At 40.0% G+C, this 25,128-nt stretch overlaps 1 protein-coding gene across 1 annotated transcript in view; it reads left to right on the top strand.

Moving 5' to 3' along the window:
* Positions 1–25,128, top strand: part of PRKCE (protein kinase C epsilon) — a 369,797-nt gene that overhangs the window by 266,552 nt on the left and 78,117 nt on the right. Inside the window, exons 4-10 of the mRNA XM_060754401.2 lie at positions 3,748–3,782; positions 4,579–4,664; positions 6,758–6,887; positions 11,208–11,350; positions 14,553–14,646; positions 15,689–15,900; positions 23,173–23,346. Coding sequence (XP_060610384.1) covers positions 3,748–3,782; positions 4,579–4,664; positions 6,758–6,887; positions 11,208–11,350; positions 14,553–14,646; positions 15,689–15,900; positions 23,173–23,346 — 874 coding nt within the window. The remainder of the gene's footprint in view (positions 1–3,747; positions 3,783–4,578; positions 4,665–6,757; positions 6,888–11,207; positions 11,351–14,552; positions 14,647–15,688; positions 15,901–23,172; positions 23,347–25,128) is intronic.

Raw genomic sequence — 25,128 nt, 5'->3', positions numbered from 1 at the left:
CTTCTTACTGCCTGGGAGAATCCTTTGTTGGGAGATTATTAGCTGCCCCTGATTGTTTATTGTGTGGAATTCCCCTGTTTTTGTGTGTTGTTCTTTATTTACTGTCATGATTTTAGAGCTTTTTAATACTGGTAGCCAACTTAGGTTCATTTTCATGTCCCCCCCCCCCTTTTTGTTGAAATTGTCCACATGCTTGTGGATTTCAATGGCTTCTCTGTGTAGTCTGACATGGTGGTTGTTAGAGTGGTCCAACATTTCTCTGTTCTCAAATAATATGCTGTGCCCAGGTCGGTACATCAGGTGCTCTTCTATGGCTGACTTCTCTGGTTGAGTTAGTCTGCAGTGCCTTTCATGTTCCTTGATTCGTGTCTGGGCAATGCTGCATTTGATGGTCCCTATGGAGACTTGTCCACAGCTGCATGGTATACAGTAGACTCCTGCAGTGGCGAGAGGTTCCCTCTTGTCCTTTGTTCAGCAAAGGACAAGAGGGATCCCCTTTTTCTAGTTTCCAACAAACCTCACAACCTCTGAGGATGCCTGCCATAGATGCAGGCAAAGTGTCAGGAGAGAATGCTTCTGGAACATGGCCAGACAGCCTGGAAAACTTACAACAACCCAGTGATTCTGGCCATGAAAGCCTTCAACAATTCATGATAGTATTAAGAGGTGAATCCCCGGAAGCAAGAACATGTCTCTAGTTTATCAAACTCCTAACTGACTTGTCTCCTGCACTTTCAGGCTCCAATGCACTGCCATTTAATCCAGTTTCTGAATCCAGATTATATGGCAGTGTAGACTCATATGATCCAGTTCAAAACAGATAATATAGATTCAGAAACTGGATTATATGTCAGTGTAGATACAGCTATAGTCTTATCTCAGACAAGATCTGATTTACCAAAACTTTGATGATGAGTACTGCTGAAAAACAATTTGGCATTCCCTTTTGCTGTACTTGTTTTGTTTGAAAAGGCACTTTTAAATTTTTGTTTGATGGTCTATATATAATCTTATGGCTCTGATTAAGAGAAGTATATAAAAATAAAGTAAGAGATGGTGAGACGGTTGTAAGGCGGTGAGTAATTTGTTTATCTTTTCCTTTAAGCACTAAAACAAAGGAGGAGGAAAAAACAACCAAGTATTTTCCAAACCTTATCCTGTATTACACCCAATACAGGCATATCTGCACCCATTAATGACTAAGTTCTCCAAGCTTAACAATACAATGAATCCTTTCTGACTGGCCATAGAGACACATACAGCTTCTTCTGTCATATAATCATGGTTTTGTGTTTTTTAGGGGGGATATTTCAGAAAAAAAACCTGAAGTGCCAAGAATCCATTAGAACTTGACATTTCAACAAAGAATAGCTTGGTGGCATTTTACAAAATGTAGGAGGGGAAAAAGCAAGCGCTAGTTTCAGCTGTGAGAATTCCATCTGTGCAGCCAAGAGAAGATTGCCCTGAAATAAATAGGAATGCAGTAAGCAATGGCCCTCCACGCAATTTATTTGCCCAGGACTGAAATTCTGCTGATTGCTTTTGGGGTCATTGCAGAAGGAGGGATTCAATACCTTCTTGGGTACAGCTCCACCCCTATAGGCACCAATTATCTGGATATTCATGCCCACCAAAAGCAGTAAGATTAGTCTTGGCCACCAACCGCTATCTTAACAAATTGGCCAAAATCTATGCTCATCTAGCAATGCTGTTTCATTGTGAACTTGCTTAGCCTATTTTTCTTACGTTGAAACATGATGCAGCAGCTTAATAAGCCAATGTTATTTTAGGTTGCATCAATAGGAACATAGTGTCAAGATCGATGAAAGTCATATTCCCAGTCTGTTCTGCTTTGGTCAGACATCACCTGGAATAATAACACTATGTCCAGTTCTGGTCACCACAACTCAGAAAGGATACTGACAAGGTGAAATGTGTCCAGAGAAAGATGACCAAAATTATCAAAGCTCTGGAAACTGTGCCCTTTAAGGAATGACAGGGAGCTGGGTTTAGCTTGGAGAAGATAATTCTGAGAGGGAATGTGAAAGCCATATTTGGATATTTGAAAGGATGTCAATTAAGGAGGGGACAAGTGTGTTTTCAACTGCTTTGGAGACTAGAATACAATAGAGCAATTAATTCAAATGGCAGGAAAAAGAACTATTCAGCCTTTTGCCAGCCTTAGCCTGATGGAGGGACATGGTCTCCTAAATGGCCTCACTCATTCTCCCTGACTCCTTGACGTGCTATATTTGCACCGTTGGGTGCATTACATTCGAGGGCAAATACCATTTTTGTAATGTGCACCTTCAAAATTGAGGTGTGCATTACATTTGATGGTGCATTATACTTTAGTAAACATAGTCATAAAGCCTTCTTTATTTATAGATATTTCCAATTATCCTCTAGCACAGTGGTTCTCTACCTTCCTAATGCCACAACCCCTTAATACAGTTCCTCATGTTGTGGTGACCCCCAACCTCAGCATTATTTTTGTTGGTACTTCATAACTGTAATTTTGCTACTGTTATGAATCATAATGTAAATATCTGATATGCAGGATATATCGCTGGAGCAAATTTGGCACAAATACCCAATACGCCGCTCTGAGTCGCCTTCGGGCTGATATGAGCGGGGTAGAAATAATGCAAATAAATAAATAAATACATTTGAATACTGATGGAGTTGGAGGGGAATTGATTTTGTCATTTGGGAGTTGTAGTTGCTGGGATTTATAGTTCAACTACAATCCAAGATCATTCTGAACTCCACCAATGATGGAATTAAACCAAACTTGGCACACAGAACTCCAGTGACCAACAGAAAATACTGGAAGAGTTTGGTGGGCATTGATCCTGAGTCTTGGAGTTGTAGTTCACCTACATCTAGACAGCACAGTGGACTCAAACAATGATGGATCTGGACCAAACTTGGCATGAATACTCAATATGCCCAAATGTGAACACTGGTGGAGTTTGGGGAAAACATACCTTGACATTTGGGAGTTGTAGTTTCTGGGACTTATAGTTCACCTACAATAAAAGAGCATTCTGAACCCCACCAATGATAGAATTGGGCCAAACTTCCCACACAGAACCCTGTGACCAACTGAAAGTACTGTGTTTTCTGATGGTATTTGGCGACCCCTCTGAAACCCCCTCACAACACCCCCCCCCCCTTCCAGGGATCCCAACCTCCAGGTTGAGAAACACTGTTCTAGCAGTCTTTCAATTGCAGAGGATTTAGTGCTCAGAACTTCCAAGTGTAATGCCTCCCTCTTATTTATATTTATGTCTATGATAATTTAGAAACTTTTCCCAGCAGTGCCCAGTACTTCATAGATTTATTTACTCAATTCTCTTTAATTATTGGTGAGAATTTGTCAGCCATTTAATTTTGTTTCAATTGTAGTCATTGGTTCTTTCCCCTCAGTTTTGTGCATAGATTTCTGGCTGCCAGAATCATATAAGGCAGTACTCTTTAATATGACATCTTAATGTGCTCATCTGGAATACCCAAGATAAACACTTCTGGTTTCAGTTTATCCTTATCTTAAATATTTCTTGTAGTGTATCTTTGTATCCATCTCCCAAAAAATTACTCCTTATTTCATGTCCAGCACATGTTGTAGAATGTGCCTTCATGTGGTCTGCATTTTTAACATGTATTTTGTAATTCTTTATATATTTTGGATAGTTTTTCTATTCTCATTTTCTAATATGCTCTCTCGTGTCTTCTCATTCACAGGGGAGTAATAGGAAAGCAAGGGTACCAATGTCAAGGTAAGGAGTTTACATTGCACATATCAATGAAATACTTAAGGAGCAGGCTTATTTGCCATTTCTTTAAAAAGTGATAGGGTCATTCTATTGTTTGCCGTCTATGTTCTTGTTAATGCTTCTGACTCCTATGTGTGCCTTGCAGCCAATCATGGAGCTTGCAAATGATGTGTTGCAAGTTGTAATGGTGATCTGTTACAGTCCCTTGATTTTAACAAGTAATGTAACTCACAACCTCATTTCCTTTATAAACATAATGAATAATATTGCACCTGAAACATTGTTCTGGAGGCATTGTTTGAATGGATTTGGGACCATTTTTATATTTCAAGAGTATTTTAAAAAATACTGAAAAGTAATGTATTGTATTAATTCTACTGTGCAGATGCACCCCTACAGGTTTTTTTTTTCATGTCAGGAGCGACTCAAGAAACTGCAAGTCGCTTCTGGTGTGAGAGAATTGGCCGTCTGCAAGAACATTGCCCAGGGGACACCCGGATGTTTTACTATCCTGTGGGAGGCTTCTTTCATGTCCCCGCATGGGAACCTGGGGTTGACAGACGGGAGATCACCCCGCTCCCCAGATTCGAACTACCAACCTTTCGATCAGCAGTTCATCTGATCTGATCACTGGGGGCTCCATGTATAGTTATAGATCCCTTCTCACCCACTTCTCACCCACTTCCCTTAGTGTTGGAGGAGCAATCTTTTAGAACTCCCTTTATTTAAGTACTCTCCTTCACTGTGACCAAAATAATAAATTGGCCTTTGTTAGATTGATGGTTTCTCTTGCTTACAGTTTGCACTTGCGTAGTCCACAAGCGATGCCATGAACTTATCATAACAAAATGTGCTGGCTTGAAGAAGCAGGAAGCCCCCGACGAGGTAAGTGCTCTAGATAAAAGTAAACTGTCAGCAAGTTGTTGTTTAGTTTTTTTATATATTGTTTGTTCAAGAAACTGCCACCTCCCATTTGAAAACAAAATGAGTCTTCATTCTACGGTCCATTTAAAGACTCATTTACTTTTTCATGTACAGAGAACTACTATGGCAGGTTTATGCAAGAATCAGAACTTGGGGTGCATCTACATTATAAAATTAATGCAGTTTAATACCATTTTGACTACCATGGCTCAGTGCTATGGAATCTTGGAAGTTTTGGTTTGGTAAGACACCAGCATCTTTGGCAGAGGAAGGCCGTGGCTTCAAAGTGGTGTCGAACTGCATTAATTCTACAGTATAGATGCATCCAAAGTTAATGTTTGCTAGTCTAAAATATAAATAAAAGGTTATGTTTGGATCTTAGAGCTAAGCATTTCTACATGTAATGATATAATTGTTAGCTTAGCAATTCCCATTGTTTCTAAACCATTTATTCAGTAGTATTGAACTGCATTAATTTTCCAATGTAGATGGACCCTAGGAGTGGTAATCTGAAAGGGGTAACTTTTCCAAGGCTGTGATGGAAATGAGCATTATTCTTTTTATGATTTTTCAGCATACTTTTGTTGTTTTTGTGTGCCTTCAAATAGTTTCTGACTTAAAGTGACATCTCATAGGTTTTACTGGGGCTGAGAAAGTGTGATTCACCCAGTAGGTTTCCCAGGCATCATACTTTAATGCCACTTAATATAATAATATTTTATGTACTCACATATTTATCAAAACTTAACTAGAACAGCCAGACACAGCTGTAAAAAGGGAAAAAACTTTTAGAAGATTGTTAATCTAGAACTAGGTCACAGAGTGACTATTTAATAATCCATGGTTCCAAAACTATACTGTTCTATATCTATTATAGCTTTTTCCTATGCCATATTTTCACAATTTGCCTTCTTTTGTATCCTTTCCTCATTGTGTATATTAGTAAAAGGCAGATACAGATGTGAAAATTAGTGACTAAAAGTCTTGCACGTCGCTATCAGACAAAGGAGAAAAAAAGGTGGAATTTGAAGAAATGCTATTAAATTAAAATTAGAACATTTTGACATTCAAGTCTTTAAGATTTTAATTTATTTCCACATATACAAAAATGATCATGGTTGGAGATACATAGTGTAGTATCCCAACATACACTTCTCTCCCCATTAGGAGAGGATATCAGGTGGAAAATGTTGTTTCCTGCATAGAAATTGGTATAGTTGGGAATTTGTCATATGTAAAATGTATTTATGTTTAGAATTCAACAATTTATTCAAGGAATGAAGTACTCCTTGCACAGACATTTTTCATGGACCAAGTCCTGAACTGTGAAAATGTTCACCAGTTTCCTGAAATTCAAGCCACATACATTTTAATATTTTCTGAACTGTTTTGAATATCCTTTCCATCATGTCAGTGTCTCCAGACCTTTATTGAAACTTTCCAACTGTGGCTTTTCCAGTTGTCTAACTCAACTTCTGTCCAAGTTCCTTGCAATTACACTGTCTTGCTGATATCCCTCCCTCCCCCACCAAATACATCAAGCATCTTTTTGCTCCCCACACACATTTTAGAACCCCTCTTTTCCAAATTCCTTTCAGGAGTAGTTGTATCAATCCTGGGCTTTCATTAATCATAGAATCATAGAGTTGGAGGAAACCTTATGGGCTATCCAGTCCAACCTCCTGCCAAGAAGCAGGAAAATCTCCATCAAAGCATCCCTGACAGAACCCTGCAGCCTGTCCTGTTGATAATCCTCTGGTCCTAGTGCTGTTGTGACTATATAAGAATAATCTTGGGCCCCATCTACACTGCCATATAATCCAGTTTCTGAATGCAGATTAACTGCATTGAACTGGATTATATGGCAATGCGGACTCATAAAATCCAGTTCAAAGCAGTTAATCCACACTCTGAAACTGGATTATATGGCAGTGTGGATCCAGCCCTGCAGAGCTGAGTCTGGTGATAATGAGCTCATCAGTCATTGACTGGAAAAGGACTGTGGTCAGTGTGGCATTTGGTGGTGGTGTCATGTTTTCCTGCTTTCTCTCCAGGTGGGCTCCCAGCGCTTCAGTGTCAACATGCCTCACAAGTTCAGCATTCACAATTACAAAGTGCCCACCTTCTGTGACCACTGTGGTTCGTTGCTCTGGGGTCTTCTGAGACAAGGTTTACAATGTAAAGGTAAGGTGCTCTTCTACTGATACATCTTTATTTCCCAGATTGAATGGTTTAGTCTTGCAGTATAATCCAGAACATGGCTAGTCAAGAAAAAGTCCCATTGTTCTCACTGTTCTCACTGGGATTTATTGGCAGGTAAATGGAGTTAGGATGGCAGCTTTAGCACATGGATGGTTTCGATGCTGTTGCTTGAATCCAGTCCAGGTTTAATTCCCATTTTTTTCCAGGACCCATCCAAGGTGTAGACCCTGTTTTGGGAAACAGGGATTAGGATTTTGGTTAGCTCACCTAAACTGCTGGGCAAATTCCAGAAGAGTTCCCCTTCCCCACTGACATGGAAGCCATCAGCTGTCATTGAATGTAGCCTTTCTTTTGGTTCAATATACAGTGTATAGGTGTTTCCCGCTTTTCAGTGACCCACTTTTTGACCATTTTGAGTGATACAAGAATCTGTACATTATTTATTTATTTGCCACATTTATACTCTGCCTTTCTCAACCCCGGGGGGACTCGAGGCAGCTTTACATATAGGCAACTATTCAATGCCTTAAAACAATGTACAATTAATAATAATAATAATAATAATAATAATAACTTTATTTTTGTATTCTGCCACCATCTCCGTGAAGGGACTCAGGGCAGCTTTCATGGGTACAAGCCCAGTCAAACACAGATTAAAATTTAACACAGTAAAAATTTACAAATATAAACATTATAAAAACATATAAATCAACATCAACCAGCAAGGTTGCTGTTAGTTTTTTGGGCTGTCTGGCCATTTTCCTGAAGCATTCTCTCCTGACATTTCACCTGCATCTATGGCAGGCATCCTCAGAGGTTGTGACATCTCTGAGGATGCCTGCCATAAATGCAGGTAAAACGTCAGGAGAGAATGCTTCTGCAACATGGTCATACAGCCCAAAAAACTTACAGCAACCCAGTGATTCCAGTCATGAAACCTTTCGACAACACATTGAACAACCAGTAGCCTAACATAGTGGCCATATACTGAGCTAAGGGGCGAGGCAGGAGCTTGTGCAATACGGTTTCAAGGACAGGGCTGGTGAGAAAGTGCAGATGATACATTTGGGCTAGAAGGGCCGAATTAATTTAAGCAATACAACTATAGGGCAGGGACAGCGGTAAAGTGCAAGAGCCAGATATTGAATTATGGCTGGAGGGACCAAAATTATCTCGTGAACTAATTAGTCAAAAGCACAGTGGAAGATCCATGTTTTTTGTTCTTTACGGAAGGTGTCCAAGGTGGGTGCCAATCTGACCTCCCTGGAAAGATCAGGTTAGAATAGACATTTTGAGCTAGAATTTAAAACACGTTAAAGCATTTAAAAACATTACATTCACTAGTAACCATGCTATCTGCAATCGTAATCCGGGCCGTTCCAATAATCATTACACATAATTCCATATCCATCTGTTGCACTACAATTGTTCTCCAAAGGCTTGATCCCAAAGCCGCATTTTCCTTCTCTTTCGGAAGGTCAGGAGGGAGGGGGCTAATCTAATATTCAACACCTGGTCCACTCTGTTATTAGTTAGCAAAATGAAACCAAATTAAAACAATTCCTGCATGGCTGTTCTGCTGGTGATTTCAGTTATACCCACCTTCTTTCTAATACCCCAAAGGAATTAGATAATCAACATAAAAACACAAATTAAAAACTACAAGTTAAAAAAAAAACCTAAACCAAGAAGGGGGCAAAATGTAGCCTTCCAGATGTTGTTGGAGCCAATAACATCCTTCACCATTATCTTTTCTGGCTAGAAGTGATTGGAGTTTCCTCCAAAATCCTTTCAAGGTTGATCCTTTCTAACTCTGACCTAGTAGGAAAGGCATTTGTAATATATTATCTTAAATAATTTTCAATTATTTAGGATAATATGTTACAAATGCCTTGCCTACTATGACACTGAAATATAGTAAATCAATAAGAACAAGCAGTAGTAAAGGACAGATCAAGCCCTTGATTATTTCCCGAAAGTGTCTACAAATAGATTTTTTTAAAAACTGGTGCCAGAAAGGCAAGAGTGCAAGGAACAATTTGATCTCAAAGGGAAATTGTTGTTAACATCAGGAGCAGTTCTCCTCAGTCGATGTTTCGGGTAAAGCGCTCAGCATGTGACATATGAGAAAATCAATTGGAGGTCTGTAGTTATTATCAAGGCTAGCTCAAGGCATTCCAAACCTGGTCAGAATAGCACACCCTCATGGCTATTTCCATGTACAGAAAGGTGCTAAGATTTGTAATGGAATCTTAGGATGCATCTACATGAAGAACGGATACAGCTTGACACCACTTAAATGCCACAACTCAGTGTTATGTAATCAAGGAAATTATCACTTTACAGGGTCTTTGCCTTCTTTGTCAAAGAGTTCTGGCACGTCATCAAACTACAACTGCCAGGATTCCATAATATTGAATTATGGTAGTTAAAATGATGTCAACTTGCATAGATGCTACAGTGCAAATGCACCCTTAGATCAATACAGGTTGCCCTTCTTGCACTTAAGCAAGGGAAGGGGATGTCACACTGTGTTTGGGACAAATGCAGCTTTGTTCTTCAGTACCAGTACCTTCCAGAATACTGGAAAAATCCTGCAAATCTCTTGGAAAGACAGGCAGACAAATGTCAGCATGCTGGAAGAAACAAAGACCACCAACATTGAAGCAATGCTCCTACGCCATCAACTCTACTGGTCTGACCACGTTGTCTGAATGTCTGATCATTGTCTCCCAAAGCAGTTACTATACTCCCAACTCAAGAATGGGAAATGTAATGTTGATGGACAGGAAAATAGATTTAAAGATGGGCTTGTAGCCACCCTTGAAAACTGTGGCATAGACAAAGAGAAATGGGAAGCCCTGGCCCTTGGGCACTCTAACTGGAAGTCAGCTGTAACCAGCAGTGCTGCAGAATTCAAAGAGGCACGGATGGAGGGTGAAAGGGATAAATGTGCCAAGAGGAAGGCGCATCAAGCCAACCCTGACCGGAACCACCTTCCACCTGAAAACCGATGTCCTCATTGCGAGAGAACATGCAAGTCAAGAATAGGGCTCTACCTATGGACCCACTGCCAAGACAGTACACCATCATCCTCAGGCTACAAGGGATCACCTGAGAAGAAATTGAATATATACCAGTATGTACTGTTTAATCCCAAAGGGAAAGCTCTGCAACCTGGCACTGGCTCTAAGGATATACTTGAGTCAGGCCAGGTGCTGAGGCACATGAACAGTGCTTGGTTCTTCAGTTCATATTCTATGTATCAGAAGCCTAGAAGCATTTGGTTGATCATCATTATAAAGGGGGATTCCAACCCATGAGCCATTGGGTCCTGGACTTGAAGAGGTTCCAGGAAAGAAAGAAACAGTTGTAGCTAACGGGATCAAATATGACACTAATTCCAGCACATTAAGACACAGAAATAACGCCTTCCACAATTGTCAGCTAGTGTTGTATAGTGGTTTGAATGTTGGATTAAGACTTTGGCAGAACAAGGTTTGGACCACCCTTCAGCCATGGAAACATACTGTATGACTTCGGGCAAAGCTCTCAGCCTTATTCAAGTGTTATGGCAAATTTAATGTGGATACAAATGGCCAAGAAAACCTGATGTTAGGAATTCTATAAATCAGAAATGCCTTGGAGGTACATCATCATAATTGTCACTATCGTCGACATCCGTCACTGTCTTTAGATAATTTAATTTGACTGGTTGTTCTGACACGACAAATAAATAAATAACTGTCTTTAGAGGAGCAGATTTTTCCTACAAACTCTGTAGCTATGTACTCACAGTTTTGCACCACAAAAAAATGCACTTCCACCCTTTCTTCCGCAAGGGGGCAGTCAAATAAAAGGGATGCTAGTAAGCATTATTAGTCTGTCAAAAATAAATAAAGAGTTTGAATCTTAAGATGCTGGTTTATTTGCTGTTTCCTTTATATATTTGAAGGCAGAATTCCCAGAATGGTTTGTTCTGTGAATTAAATAAACAACTAGGTAGATATTCTTAGTTCAACTCTGTGCTCAGTTTAACCATTCTATGTATTTGCAGTTTACATGGAGAAAGCAGATGGTTTTAAAGCCATTTTCAACCCTTTTCTGGTTTTGTGTGTGTGTGTGTGTCAGGAGCAACTTGAGAAACTGCAAGTTACTTCTGGTGTGAGAGAATTGGCTGTCCGCAAATGCAGTTAAGATGGATGGTAGTCATTGATATTTGAAGGCAACCAATTTCAACCTCATTTTTCTTCTTTCCCCTCCCCACCACTATTGCCTTCTCTTTCTTGGATTAAATTACAGTTTGCAAGATGAATGTACATAGACGCTGTGAATCAAATGTGGCACCAAACTGCGGAGTGGATGCAAGAGGGATAGCTAAAGTCCTCGCAGATCTTGGCGTCACTCCAGATAAAATCACTAATAGTGGACAAAGAAGGAAGAAGGTAATGAAAGCAACCATTTAAAACATGATCTAATGTCTGACTGTTCTGCATTGTAAAATACGGGTAAGATCCTCCAGCTTGGTTCTTTCCATTTGTCAATGCAATTGTGCAATAGGACTGAAGTCACCTTACTATTTATTGAAAGAGATAAAAAAAAAGGTTTTCCCCTGACATTAAGTCTAGTCGTGTCTGACTCTGGGAGGTGGTGCTCATCTCCATTTCTAAGCTGAAGAGCCAGTGTTGTTCATAGACACCTCCAAGGTCATGTGGCTGGCATGACTGCATGGAGCACCATTACCTTCCCGCCAGAGCAATACCTATTAATCTACTCACATTTGCATGTTTTTGAACTGCTAGGTTGGCAGAAACTGGGGCTAATAATGGGAGCTCATCCTGCTTCCTGGATTCAAACCTTTCGGTCAGCAAGTTCAGCAGCTCTGCAGTTTAACCCGCTGCGCCACCTGTGGCAGATTTAAAATATCTTACAAAAACTTTGTAAAAATAGAATGCTAAAAGTTATTTTAAACAACTAAACCACCCGTAGAGTTAAAACCTGTTAAAATTACTTAAAATACAATATTTAAAAATCAACCTGAGCTAGGCTTTCCTTACCTCTGAGCTAAATGGAGGTCTGGAAAGTGCAAATCCAACTTCTGACTGGGGAGTGGAGAGAGGAATGACAAAGTCATTCATTCTTGACTATCAAAAAGAAATTTACAAATCTTTCAGTCTTTACTGCAGATGTTCACATGTTTGCAGTGGCATCTCTACAAATCTTAGCTGTAAAACCCTCTAATATTTACAAACAAAATAGGAGCAGTTGGCAACAAACATCTGTGAGTGGTCAATAGAGCAGCTTGATTAATGACACTAGTTAGGAGAGGTTGCAGCAGTTTGCTTTTGACTGATCCTACTGGAAAGGATGAGACATTCTCCACTATTTGGCTAGTTGAGTGCCAACTATTTTTACATTTTTAACTCAATTTGCAGCAATTGAAGTAAGCTGAGGATCACAGAATCTATGAACATTTTGAACTCAGTTTGCAGCAAATACTTTCAAAGCATGTGAAAATGTGGGATAGCAAAGGATTGCTCAGGATTGTTTCTGTCTAATGGAAGCAGCTTGAGAATATGTTGTAATCAGTGTTGGATGACAGGATACTTAAGGAGGACTTAGCCACCTCTCGATAATCCCTTTATTCATACAGATAGGAACCTTACTACTGTATATACGCATGAATAAGTCTACACGTTTTAAATCAATTCCATAATTTGGCTTGACTCATCCTTGGGTCTGCAATAGTAGACCTTAAGCCTTTTAAAAAAGGAAACCATTCTGTTCTCTGATATGAGTGGCAAAAGGCAAGAGCTTAGTCCATCCCAGAAATACCTAAAAGAAGGACCCACCTCCTCTATCCTCTCTGCTATGGGACCACTTCTTGCCTTTTTGAATCCCGGAATGTGAAAATTGAGCAGCATCCAGGGATGGTTGGGCCCTATGGAGACATTGGTGTTTTCCCCTCTCTTAGTTAATTGTGACCACTTTGACATAAAGTTGACTTATACATGAGTACAAAGAGGGGTTTTTTTTTTAACAATTCCCATTGGTATCAAATGTTTCTATTCATGTGGAAAAGCCTGGTGTGGGGCAGAGGAGAGGCACCAAGAATGTGTGACAAGGTTCCCCAAATCTCTTCCCTGCCTGAAATTCCATAAAGAAATTAGAAGTATCTCCATGCTCCACATTAAGCAGAACATTCAACTTGTCCCTTCAACTGATTTGACCTCAGTCATAATGGAGTCATGAAGGACTTTATTATTTTTCAGTTGTCAGAAGGGATCGTTCTTGTCAGAAAGCCATGTAAACATCAAAGCCACTACTTTGATGTCCCCTTGTGGGAACACATGTGAACATAAATAATTCTTATCTAGTCGAAAAACTGGCATGAGATCATTCCTTGCCAGATGTTCCTCCCAACCCTCTGTGATGTTCCAGTGATGGAATACAATGAAATAACATTCTTCAGAAAGAGAATTCAGCTGATGTTCACAATGACACCTCAGAAACTGGTCCGTTTTTCATTTGGGGCAAAAATAAGTAAATCATGGGGTATTTCATGAACACTGTAATCACTGCAACAACAACAAGAACTGCACTCCTTCTGGTGAAGTGGGGAAGGCTGTTTTAGACTATACTCTTAGAACAAATCATTCAGAATTTAGAAATATGCACTTGCTAAAGATCTTTATGAAGTCATATTTTGATATCCACCCAAATTTCTCTCATGCAGAGCTACTGATGATATTAAAATGAGTATGTATTGGACTTGCGCTCGGTTAATTATGACCTTTGATTCTGACAGGCTTAGAATTCAGAAGAAACATTAAGTCATAAAAAGTACCTCTGCTTTTAGTGATCTTATATGTGGCTGTATAGTTTTATCTAGATTTATTTATGCCACTTGGCAATCATAGCTTATTAAGTTACATTTCCAAGATTGTACATACAGGCCCTTCTTTACTCATAATGAACTGCACTCATGAATGGTGACTCAGGCTCCAAAATGTTTTTCAGGCTCCAAAAGATTGTTTTCTCTCTCAAGGTCCTGAAGTCTTTGTGAGGAGCAAAGAAATACTCACATATTGCAAATCACAAGCAGTACTTTGGCCAACTTTACTCTTAGACTCACACCCTCATCATGTGCCTCTTCACCCAACCCCAAACAGAGAGTTGTGCCTACTATCAAAGACGGAGGAGTTTCTAAATGTTGTTACCATCATCAGAAGCATTGTATTTTACTGTGGTTTTTTCCAATGATGTGCACTGGACTGTCCCCTTTCTTCCTTTTCTTTGATTCTCAAGGGCTGCTATTGCTTACTGGTGGTCTTCCTTTCCCTCCTTTGGACTGCAGTCCTGTTGTCACTTGCTGCAAAAATTGGCTGGATAAAAATCTTTAGTATTTTGTATATCATTATTTTTAAGCCACCTATTTCACATCAGATGTCGAACATAACTGACAATGAAACTGTTAAGAAAGACAAAAATACATATGCAATATAGTTGGGTTCTGTGTCCCATTCTATACTTCCAAGTCTGGCAATTTATAAGCTTTCTCTTCACACCAATTCTAGTTCTTTGCTCACTGATAAAGGTTGCATGAGAAGAACACATCATTAAGTATTTCTGTTGTTCTCTTTTTAGCTTGTTCCAGGTGCAGAATCTCAACCTCCGGTTCCTGGATCTTCACCGGAAGATGATAGGTCAAAGTCAGCCCCAACATCCCCTTGTGATCAAGGTTTGCCAACTTTTATTTTCCAAATGAATAAATATATATTTTTTCATGCCAGGAGTGACTTGAGAAGCTGCAAGTCACTTCTGGTGTGAGAGAATTGGCCGTCTGCAAGGACATTGTCCAGGGGATGCCCTGATGTTTTACCATACTGTGGGAGGCTTCCCTCATGTCCCTGCATGAGAAGCTGGAGCTAACAGATGGGAGTTCCCCAGATTCGAACCACTGACCTTTCAGTCAGCAGTCCTGCCAGCACAAGGGCTTAACCCATTTTGCCACCAGGGACTCCTAATATTATAATAATCTGGTATTATTTGCTCCTAATCATTGAACCATAGCAACTCAGATTTAGCAACCATAAAAAAGGAAATATTTTTTAGAAAACATTAGAGCCATTCAAATTTGTTTGGCTCTTTCAAACCCAGAACTGTCTTATTCAGAGTAGTAACAGCTTGCAGCCCCCAAGGCAGCGAGGTGGTGAACCAGCCAAAGGTTTTAGTCTATACTTCTCCTTTAAAAGCTATCCAAGGTGCTGAACCATATCTACAAAATAGTTTCAGCACACTGGACGGTGCATTTAAAGTTTGAATTGAAACTCAGAAATGATTCACCATGGCTTTGACATGGGATACAATAAAACTGGATCAAAAGAGATCTCAGTATTTGGTCTCAGGCCTTTTGGTTCAACAGTTGTTTTAAAGTACTATTGAGAATTATGTGATTGGACTTCACACTGTTGAACACCAAGTCACAGCAGCCCTAGCCAATACAGTCAAGATTATTTTGAAGTTTTAGCCACAATGACTGGAAAGTTATCTTTTTGGACTATAACTCCCAAAATTCCTCTATCATCATGGCTGCTTCTGTCTGGGGGATTCTGGGAGCTATAACAACAAAGGGCATTTTCCCCAAGGCATTGTTTTCTTCTACTTTCTCCAGAATTAATATACCATTGCAGAGTCAGCTGTGATTTCTGTAAAACAAATAATATACCTACCTCCCTTTCTGTCCCTTTTCATTATTTCATTATCCTGCAATATTTTCACAGAAATTAAAGAGCTTGAAAATAACATTAGGAAAGCATTATCATTTGATAACCGAGGAGAAGAACACAGGGGAGCAGCAACAAGTTCAACTGACAACCAGCTCAACACACCCGGCGAGAATGGGGAAAACGGAGAGGTCAAAGCACAGACAAAGCGCATGGGCCTCGAAGAGTTCAACTTCATCAAGGTGTTAGGAAAAGGCAGTTTTGGAAAGGTGAATAGCCTTTTGTTTCTACATGCCTCTTCCTGGTTTAAAATTTGGTTTAAAATATACCTTGATGAAAGGAACATGGCTGGCTGTGAATATTCTTGAAGATGCGTGACAGAGCCAACACATACAGGAGTAAGCATGATGTAATCCCACAAGGTCTATAGTGTGACTTTGTAAATTGGGGGGGGGGGGATAGATGGCTGGGGGGGGGGCAAATAAAGCTCAATCAGAAGAGAAATCATAGAATAATGGAGTTTGAAGAGACCACATGGGCCATCTATGCAGGAAAAGCACAAAGTACCCCTGACAGATATCCATCCAGCCCTTGTTTTAAAGCCTCCAAAGAAAGAGTGTCCACCAAACTCTGCCAACTTCAGAATCTCTCTCAAAATGGTGTCTCAAAGTGATGCCATGCTTCTAGTTGACATTTTGAGAGGAACTCTGGCAATAACACAAGTATTTGGAGGTTGTGAAGAATTCTGGAGGGTCTATGAGCATATTTTCCAACTCTTCTTTTGCATTATAGTGGGTTTTTCAGCTTTCTAGCTGTGCAAACTCAGCAAGGCATTAAAAAGTTTATTCTGCCTCCTACCACTTTACCATAAAGAAGCCAGGAGGAAGATCTTGATGAAGTCTTCTGCCAACAGTTGACCAAACAGGCACAGAAAAGAGATGTAGTAGTCATGGGCGATTTCAACTATCCCGATATTTGCTGGAAAACAAACTCGGCCAAGAGTACAAGGTCCAACAGATTCCTCGCTTGCCTTGCAGACAATTTCATGGTCCAGAAGGTAGAAGAGGCAACAAGGGGATTGGCTACTCTTGATCTCATCCTAACAAATGCGGAGGACCTGATCGATGCGGTCGAAGTGGTAGGATCCTTAGGGGCAAGTGACCATGTGCTCCTGCAATTTGAGGTACAAAGGAAGGCCGAAACTAAGACAAGTCAAACCCGCATTTTGGACTTTAGGAGAGCTGATTTCCAAAAAATGAAGGAAACGCTGAGCAGCATTCCGTGGACACAGATACTAAAAGACAAGGGAGCTACGGATGGATGGGAATTTCTCAAGAGTGAAATACTCAAGGCGCAATTGCAAACCGTGCCAACAAAGAGAAAAAATAGGACAAGTGCAAAGAAGCCAGAATGGATGTCCAAAGAACTTCTAACTGTGCTAAGACACAAAAGAGACATGCACAAGATGTGGAAAAAGGGAGAAATCACCAAAGAAGAATTCAAACAAATAGCCAACACCTGTAGGGAAAAGGTCCGCAAGGCTAAAGCAAAAAACGAGCTCAGACTTGCCAGGGACATTAAAAACAATAAAAAGGGCTTCTATTCTTATGTCAGTAGAAAAAGGAAAAACAAGGAGGCGATAGGACCTCTTCGAGGAGAAGATGGGGCAATGGTGACAGGGGATAGGGAAAAGGCAGAACTACTTAATGCCTTCTTTGCCTCGGTCTTCTCACAAAAAGAGAGTCTTCAACCTCAGCAAGATGGAGTGGATGAGGGATTGGAGGACATCCAACCCCAAATTGGGAAAGAAGTCGTCCAGGAACACCTGGCCGCTCTTAATGAGTTCAAGTCCCCAGGGCCAGATCAACTACACCCAAGAGTATTGAAGGAACTAGCGGAAGTCATTTCGGAACCATTGGCAACCATCTTTGCGAGTTCTTGGAGAACGGGAGAAGTTCCAGCAGATTGGAGGAGGGCCAATGTGGTCCCAATCTTCAAGAAGGGAAAAAAGGACGACCCAAACAACTACCGTCCGGTCAGCCTCACGTCGATACCGGGCAAGATTCTGGAAAAGATTGTTAAGGAAGCGGTCTGCAAACACTTAGAAACAAATGCAGTCATCGCTAATAGTCAACATGGATTTATCAAAAACAAGTCATGCCAGACTAATCTGATCTCTTTCTTCGATAGAGCTACAAGCTGGGTAGATGCGGGGAATGCCGTGGATGTAGCGTACCTGGATTTCAGTAAAGCCTTCGACAAGGTCCCCCATGACCTTCTGGCAAGGAAACTAGTCCAATGTGGGCTAGGCAAAACTACGGTGAGGTGGATCTGTAATTGGTTAAGTGGACGAACACAGAGAGTGCTCACTAATGCTTCCTCTTCATCTTGGAAAGAAGTGACGAGCGGAGTGCCGCAGGGTTCCGTCCTGGGCCCAGTCCTGTTCAACATCTTTATTAATGACTTAGATGAAGGGCTAGAAGGCATGATCATCAAGTTTGCAGACGACACCAAATTGGGAGGGATAGCCAATAGTCCAGAGGACAGGAGCAGAATTCAAAACGATCTTGACAGATTAGAGAGATGGGCCAAAACTAACAAAATGAAGTTCAACAGTGACAAATGCAAGATACTCCACTTTGGCAGAAAAAATGAAATGCAAAGATACAGAATGGGTGACGCCTGGCTCGAGAGCAGTACGTGTGAAAAAGATCTTGGAGTCCTCGTGGATAACAAGTTAAACATGAGCCAACAATGTGATGTGGCGGCAAAAAAAGCCAATGGGATTTTGGCCTGCATCAATAGGAGCATAGTGTCTAGATCTAAGGAAGTAATGCTACCCCTCTATTCTGCTTTGGTTAGACCACATCTGGAATATTGTGTCCAATTCTGGGCACCACAATTCAAGAGAGATATTGACAAGCTGGAATGTGTCCAGAGGAGGGCGACTAAAATGATCAAGGGTTTGGAGAACAAGCCCTATGAGGAGCGGCTTAGGGAACTGGGCATGTTTAGCCTGAAGAAGAGAAGGCTGAGAGGAGATATGATAGCCATGTATAAATATGTGAGAGGAAGCCACAGGGAGGAGGGAGCAAGCTTGTTTTCTGCTTCCTTGGAGACTAGGACGCGGAACAATGGCTTCAAACTACAAGAGAGGAGATTCCATCTGAACATTAGGAAGAACTTCCTGACTGTGAGAGCCGTTCAGCAGTGGAACTCTCTGCCCCGGAGTGTGGTGGAGGCTCCTTCTTTGGAAGCTTTTAAGCAGAGGCTGGATGGCCATCTGTCAGGGGTGATTTGAATGCAATATTCCTGCTTCTTGGCAGGGGGTTGGACTGGATGGCCCATGAGGTCTCTTCCAACTCTTTGATTCTATGATTCTAGGTGATTTTAATCTTTTTTTCCTTGGCTCTCTGGTGGTTTCTGGCAAGAAATAAAATGTGGATGTTTGCTTCTTTTCTGAACAAGGTGCACCTACACGATAGAATGAATCCCTTTGTTTTTCTTCAGAGTTCCTCTTGAAATTGTGTCGCAAAATGATGCCACACTTCTGGCCACCATTTTGAGAGGGATTCTATTACAAATATGCTTGTAGGTATTTCAGAATGCAGAAGAGTCACCCGTGAATCTATTGCCCCATTGCCTTACAGTTTATTTGAACCCCTTTTCAGTTGTACAGATGCTTCTTCTTCAGCAGCTCCAAGTTGTACGGGAGCAATTCTGTTGCTGGACTCTGTTCTAAGAGGGTTTTGCAGCAGATGAGTTCCTCTAAAATCATGGTGTACAGCTGCAAAAGAAGTGGATATAAATCCAGATGCGAAATCACTGCTCCTGGTGTCAGACTAGAAACAGGAGAAAAAACAAGATGTTATCACTTTAAGTGAATATGTTTTTCTGGATGAGAGGCTTGGAGACCATGTGCTCTGCCAAGGACTAGGAGAGGGCAAAAAATGAACCCCAGTTTCCCCGAAGTAACTAATTATATGTATTTTCCAAATGCAGAATTGATTTAAGTTCATGAATTGCTGATAGGGTGAGTTTTATAAATAGAGAATAGATTCCATAAATCAATTCCTTCTTGCCATGCACAAGATCTTCTCTGGAAGGTTTGCGATATACACTTGGCAAGATTATGACAGGCTACGGGAAAGAAAGAGAAGGCAGAGAAAGGAAGAACTTCTTATAAAGACTTACACAGACTTCTGCTCACAGAAAAGAGGATTTTTTCCCCATAGCAATATATCCTCTGAGCCAGCTGCTCTCTTGTAGACTAGAGCTTTACAAATATTTCATGATGATACACTTTTAAGATATGCATCATTCCGCAACATAGTAATTCAGTTTTACAAGGAAATCAGAGGTTTCACCAACTCCTTATAACATACATATATTAGAATAACGAAAGGTTGGGAGATACAACATACCTCATGAAAATCTTTCATTTATATTTTTCATGATAAATAATTTGTAATTTGTAAGATTTTAAATGTATTTCTATTATTTTGTAAGATTTTTGTCCTTTCCCATTATATGTATATGACATACCTACATACATCAGCTAACACGCTAACAAGTTGCAACACACAGTTTGAAAAGTTCTGTTGTAGGCAATCATATTGTCCTAAACACACAGAAAATCCCTAGGGGAGTCAAGGAAATCCACATTTTTTTCTGTGCAGGGAATCCTATCTTTGCAAACAACTCCCCCCTCAAAAGTGTTGTGTTTCAAACGACTCTTTCCAAGAGGGAGAAGATTGTTTATCTCTTCCTAGCAAAAATGAATTATTACAGTCATTCCACCACATTTGCATTTTTGACTTTTGTGGATTTGATTATTCACAGATTTCATTTTAAATGTTCTCTCATCTCTAGGTCCTCCATTGTGACTTATTTATTTATTTATTTACAGTATTTCTATTCCACCCTGCTTATCCTGAAGGGGACTCAGGGCAGATCACAATGCACACATACACAGCAAACATTCAATGCCGTTTTCCAGACAGAGAGACAGACAGAGGTATTTTTGGCATTTCCACTTAGGTGCCTGGAGGTTTACTCGATTCCGACTTCATGGTCATCTTCCTCCAGCCATGCTAGAGATGTCTAGAAATAACACCTCTCTTGAACATCAGCAGCCATTGACCATAAAGTAATGCTGGAAAACCTATACATTCATAGATAGGTGTCCTCTCAAGTTAAAAAAATGAGAAATTTTGTTATTGGCATTTTCCCACTCTCACTGTGGTACTGAGCCCCTAACCACAGCAAATGTGGATTTCTGGCTGTCCTGTGGTCTAGCCATGTCTTGGTCTTTTGTGAACTGGAGTCCAAAAGATCTTGGTAAGTGGACCCGAGACTTCGCACCCTTAAATCTAGGACATTTAGGTGCAGCAGATGATTATCTAAATTCGTACTCAAATGTCGGGTGCTCCTGTATAAGTAATGAAGTTCCCTTCTAACAAAACTTGATAGTTCTTTGAATACTTTTAATAGAACAACAGATGGCCTCCTTGCACTGAAACAAACTGTAATCGTAACTAATACAAGTGTATTTTCTATAGAGCCTACATTGGTGAATAATTCTCTGATTTCTAAATTGGATTACTTCATATATTTTTCCAAATGTCAGCATTACATTATGTTTGTTAACTTGAAAGTACGTATGTGGATTGAAATGCTAAGCTACAGTGGGTGTCTTTGCCGCTGTACCTGAGTAAAGAAAGTGCTCTGTAGGAGGGTTGACATTTCTTCTCCCTGAAGGCGATTCTTGCTTTTGCGTTCTCTGATTTTGAAAGTCAAATCGTTTTGTTTTTCTACTTACCAGCCACTGTGCAAACTCAACAAGGCATGAAAAGTCTGTTTATTCTGCCTCCTACCGCTTCAGCACAAAGTGAAGTTGTAGAGGTGATTTTAATGATGATGGAAGTGGCAGCCTTGAGCCTCCTTTTCTTGGCTCTCGTGTGGCTTCTGGCTTTTAGGGAAACTTAGATGTTTGCTTCTTTTCCTAACAAGGTATATGGTGATTATATGAAATCTGCAGTTGCATCCATACTGTTTGACATAATTTGAACTGCCGTAAATTATTTATAATATGTATAATTAATTATAACATAATAATGAATACAATTTGACATGATTTGAGCTGACATGACTCAATGTTATGGAAGCCAGGGAGTTGTAATTTCAGCCTGGGGGCTCATCAAACTACAACTCCCAGGATTCCATAGCATTGAGCCATGGCAGTTAAAGTAGCATCAAACTACATTAATTCTACAGTGAAAATGCACCCTACAATGCCTACATGTCTAGACTTAGGACTCCCCTAAGACATGTTGCTTCCTGGGGAACAGTAGCAAATGACCCCACCTAGTTTTATCTGCATAATATCCAAAATCAGCCAAATTATTTGGAATCTATGGTGAACTATCTCATAGTCAATTCTGTCCACCACCCCTAGTAGCAAATCAAATAATTTTCTGCTCTTCCACGATATCCCAAATCTGTTATTGAAGGAGGGAAGCTCAGTCTGTCTAATGATGGTGCCAATCTTACTCATAGTACTATAGTAAAGGTAAAGGTTTCTCCTGAGATTAAGTCTAATTGTGTCCAACTCTGGGGGTGGTGCTCATCTCCATTTCTAAGCTGAAGAGCCAACATTGTTCGTAGACACCACCAAGGTCATGTGGCCAGCATGACTGCATGGAGTGCCATTACGTTCCCACCAAAGCGGTACCTATTGATCTACTCACATTTGCATGTTCTCAAACTGCTAGGTTGTCAGAAGCTGGAGCTAATAGCAGGAGCTCACCCCCGCTCTCCTGATTTGAATTGCCGACCTTTTGGTCAGCATGTTCAGCAGCTCAGCCGTTTAACCCACTGCGAAACCAGAGGGTCCTCATAGTACTATAGTTGATTAAACCTTTTAAAAGTCTTAATTAGGTTAAAAGCTACACACACACAATATTTATACCACAAGCTAGGTGTATTAAGAATGTGGATTGGTTTTATTTCTAAACAATTATATCCTGCACCAAATGTAAGAATCTGTGTCTTGATACATTAGTGTGGAAGCTACAGTATATAGGTGTTTTGTGTGAATGTAATGAGAAACCTCTGAGTCTATGTGAAATGTAAATGTAAATGGAAGTTTTTCATGAGATACATTGTTTCCCCATACATTTTGTTATTACAATTTACGTATGTGTCTGAATCTCTTACAAGGGGATGGTTAAACATCCAGTTTGCTACTAAAACAGAATTACTGTGTCGCGAAATGATGCCTATCTAAAAAGTATATCACCAACATGAAATGTTTGGAAAGCTTTGGTACAAATCATGAATGTGTGGAGATAAGCACTGTTGAAGGAGCCATAACTCCAATGGCCGCAAGCTGCTTTATTGATATGGTTTGTATGTAGGGCTTCTGTCTCCACCACTAAATTGATGCTGTAATTCTGAATTGTATCAGGTTAATGGCAGTAAAGAAATAAAGCATAAGCACATTGCAGTCCGGATGAATTAATTTTTCCTCTTGATGTTAGGTCATGCTAGCCGAGCTAAAAGGCAAAGACGAAGTATACGCAGTGAAAGTCCTAAAGAAAGATGTCATCCTACAAGACGACGATGTGGACTGCACAATGACAGAAAAACGGATTCTGGCATTAGCACGGAAACATCCCTACTTAACGCAACTCTACTGCTGCTTCCAGACCAAGGTGGGTTAACTAAATCTATTCCCTAAGTAAGGCCCAAATTCTCTACAAAGAATTGGTGTGCTTTGTCCATGGAAAATAACTTGGAGAAGTTTGGTATTACCAAGCTAACTTCTGTAGTAAAGTCTTTGGCCCCATCTACACTGCATTTTAATGCAGTTTCAAACTACGTTATATAGTCAGTCTAGGCTCATATAATGCAGTTAAATGCAGTTAAACTGCATTATATGAGTCTGCACTGACCATATAATGCAGCTTCAAACTGTGTTGTTAGGGCCCTTGTTAGTGGGGGATTGAAGTAGCAAGACTTCAAAACTGTGGCTCTTATGTGCTTTCAAGTCAAATCAATCTTAAGACAGCCAGATTCAAGGTTTTTCTTGTTGACATTGATTCAAAAGAAGTTTGCCATTGTCTTCCTCTCAAACTGAGAGGATGCAACTTTCCAAACAATGGATTTCCACGGTTGGGGCTACTGATTGGTTTTGGGCTGCAATTTGTGTTATAGGTTGTTTTGTCATGCTTTCGTCCATTAGCTTGTTTTGCCAAAATACATCAGTGCAGCCAATTTGTGGGTAGTCGTCATGGGGAATTGGTCCCTGCCCCCTCTTTGGACCCCCTCCCCTGATATATAATTTATAGAACATCTTAATCTGAATTTTGTACTTGGAATTGTGTCCGTTACTGTGCATTGTTTCACTCTCAGTATTTCCTATGCATAAAATATTCACAACCCACCAGAAAATACTCTGGTTTAAACCCTATCGGAACAAACAGATAGTTGGGTTGCTGTGAGTTTTCCAGGCTGTATGGCCATGGTCCAGAAGCATTCTCTCCTGATGTTTCACCCACATTTATAGCAGGCATCCTCAGAGGTTGTGAGGTCTGTTGGAAACTAGGCAAGTCAGATTTATATATCTGTGGAATGTCCTGGGTGGGAGAAAGAAATCTTGCCTGTAGTTGTTCTGTATGGCCCCTCAAGAGCCAGAAGATGGCACTAAGGATACAACAAAAATTCTTCAATTCTCTTTTTTTCCTTTTTCTCTCTCTCTGTGTGAAGGAAATTACTGGTTACATAATTCTGTACAAATATCAAGAGCCACTGTATTTAAATAAATGTTAAAGTTATTTTAACACTGTTCCGGTATACCAGGAGGAATGTGAAAATTCAATTCGGATCTGTTTTTTCATAAATCTGGATGTGTGTTTTCTTTCTGATCTTGTTTCCATAAGGCCTCCCTGAACCATTTCCCTCATAAATTAAAATTTTCCTGAAAGGACATTTATGTGCTTCTTTTCTCCTACATTCATTATAATGATTTTTTTGATTCTATACATTGTTACCTGTGCATATTTTAAAATATGCACATTTTCTAAGAACCTCAAAAATTATGTAAACATTTAAGTACCTCAAACATTGTGAATTTTGGTAACAAGATGCTTGTTTTTCTAGTAACAAAGTTCAGTTGGTTGCACAAATGTTAACTTTGTCAAAACTGTCAAATGCAATGATATTTTGATCCATGTTTAATATCAATATGGGCACAAAACATTGACATTTATGTAGAACAACTGCAACTTTGCATATAGTATTATTCTAATATAATATCTCTGTTTATCATCAGTAAGGCAGTCAGCTAATTGGCAATATGTAGGAGCACACATTTCCTACCCAGCTCCTTTTATATAAGTGGGAGTACTTATAGTGAAACTAACCAGGAGTTTACCAGATCAGAAAAGCTTAACGTTAATTTCAAACTTTAATATCCATCCCAAATCAGAAACTTA

The sequence above is a fragment of the Anolis sagrei genome, chromosome 1 (genome assembly GCF_037176765.1).
Source record: "Anolis sagrei isolate rAnoSag1 chromosome 1, rAnoSag1.mat, whole genome shotgun sequence".
Lineage (NCBI taxonomy): Eukaryota > Metazoa > Chordata > Lepidosauria > Squamata > Dactyloidae > Anolis > Anolis sagrei.
The sequence above is the reverse complement of the archived record's forward strand: the minus strand, read 5'-3'. Positions and strand labels throughout refer to the sequence as shown.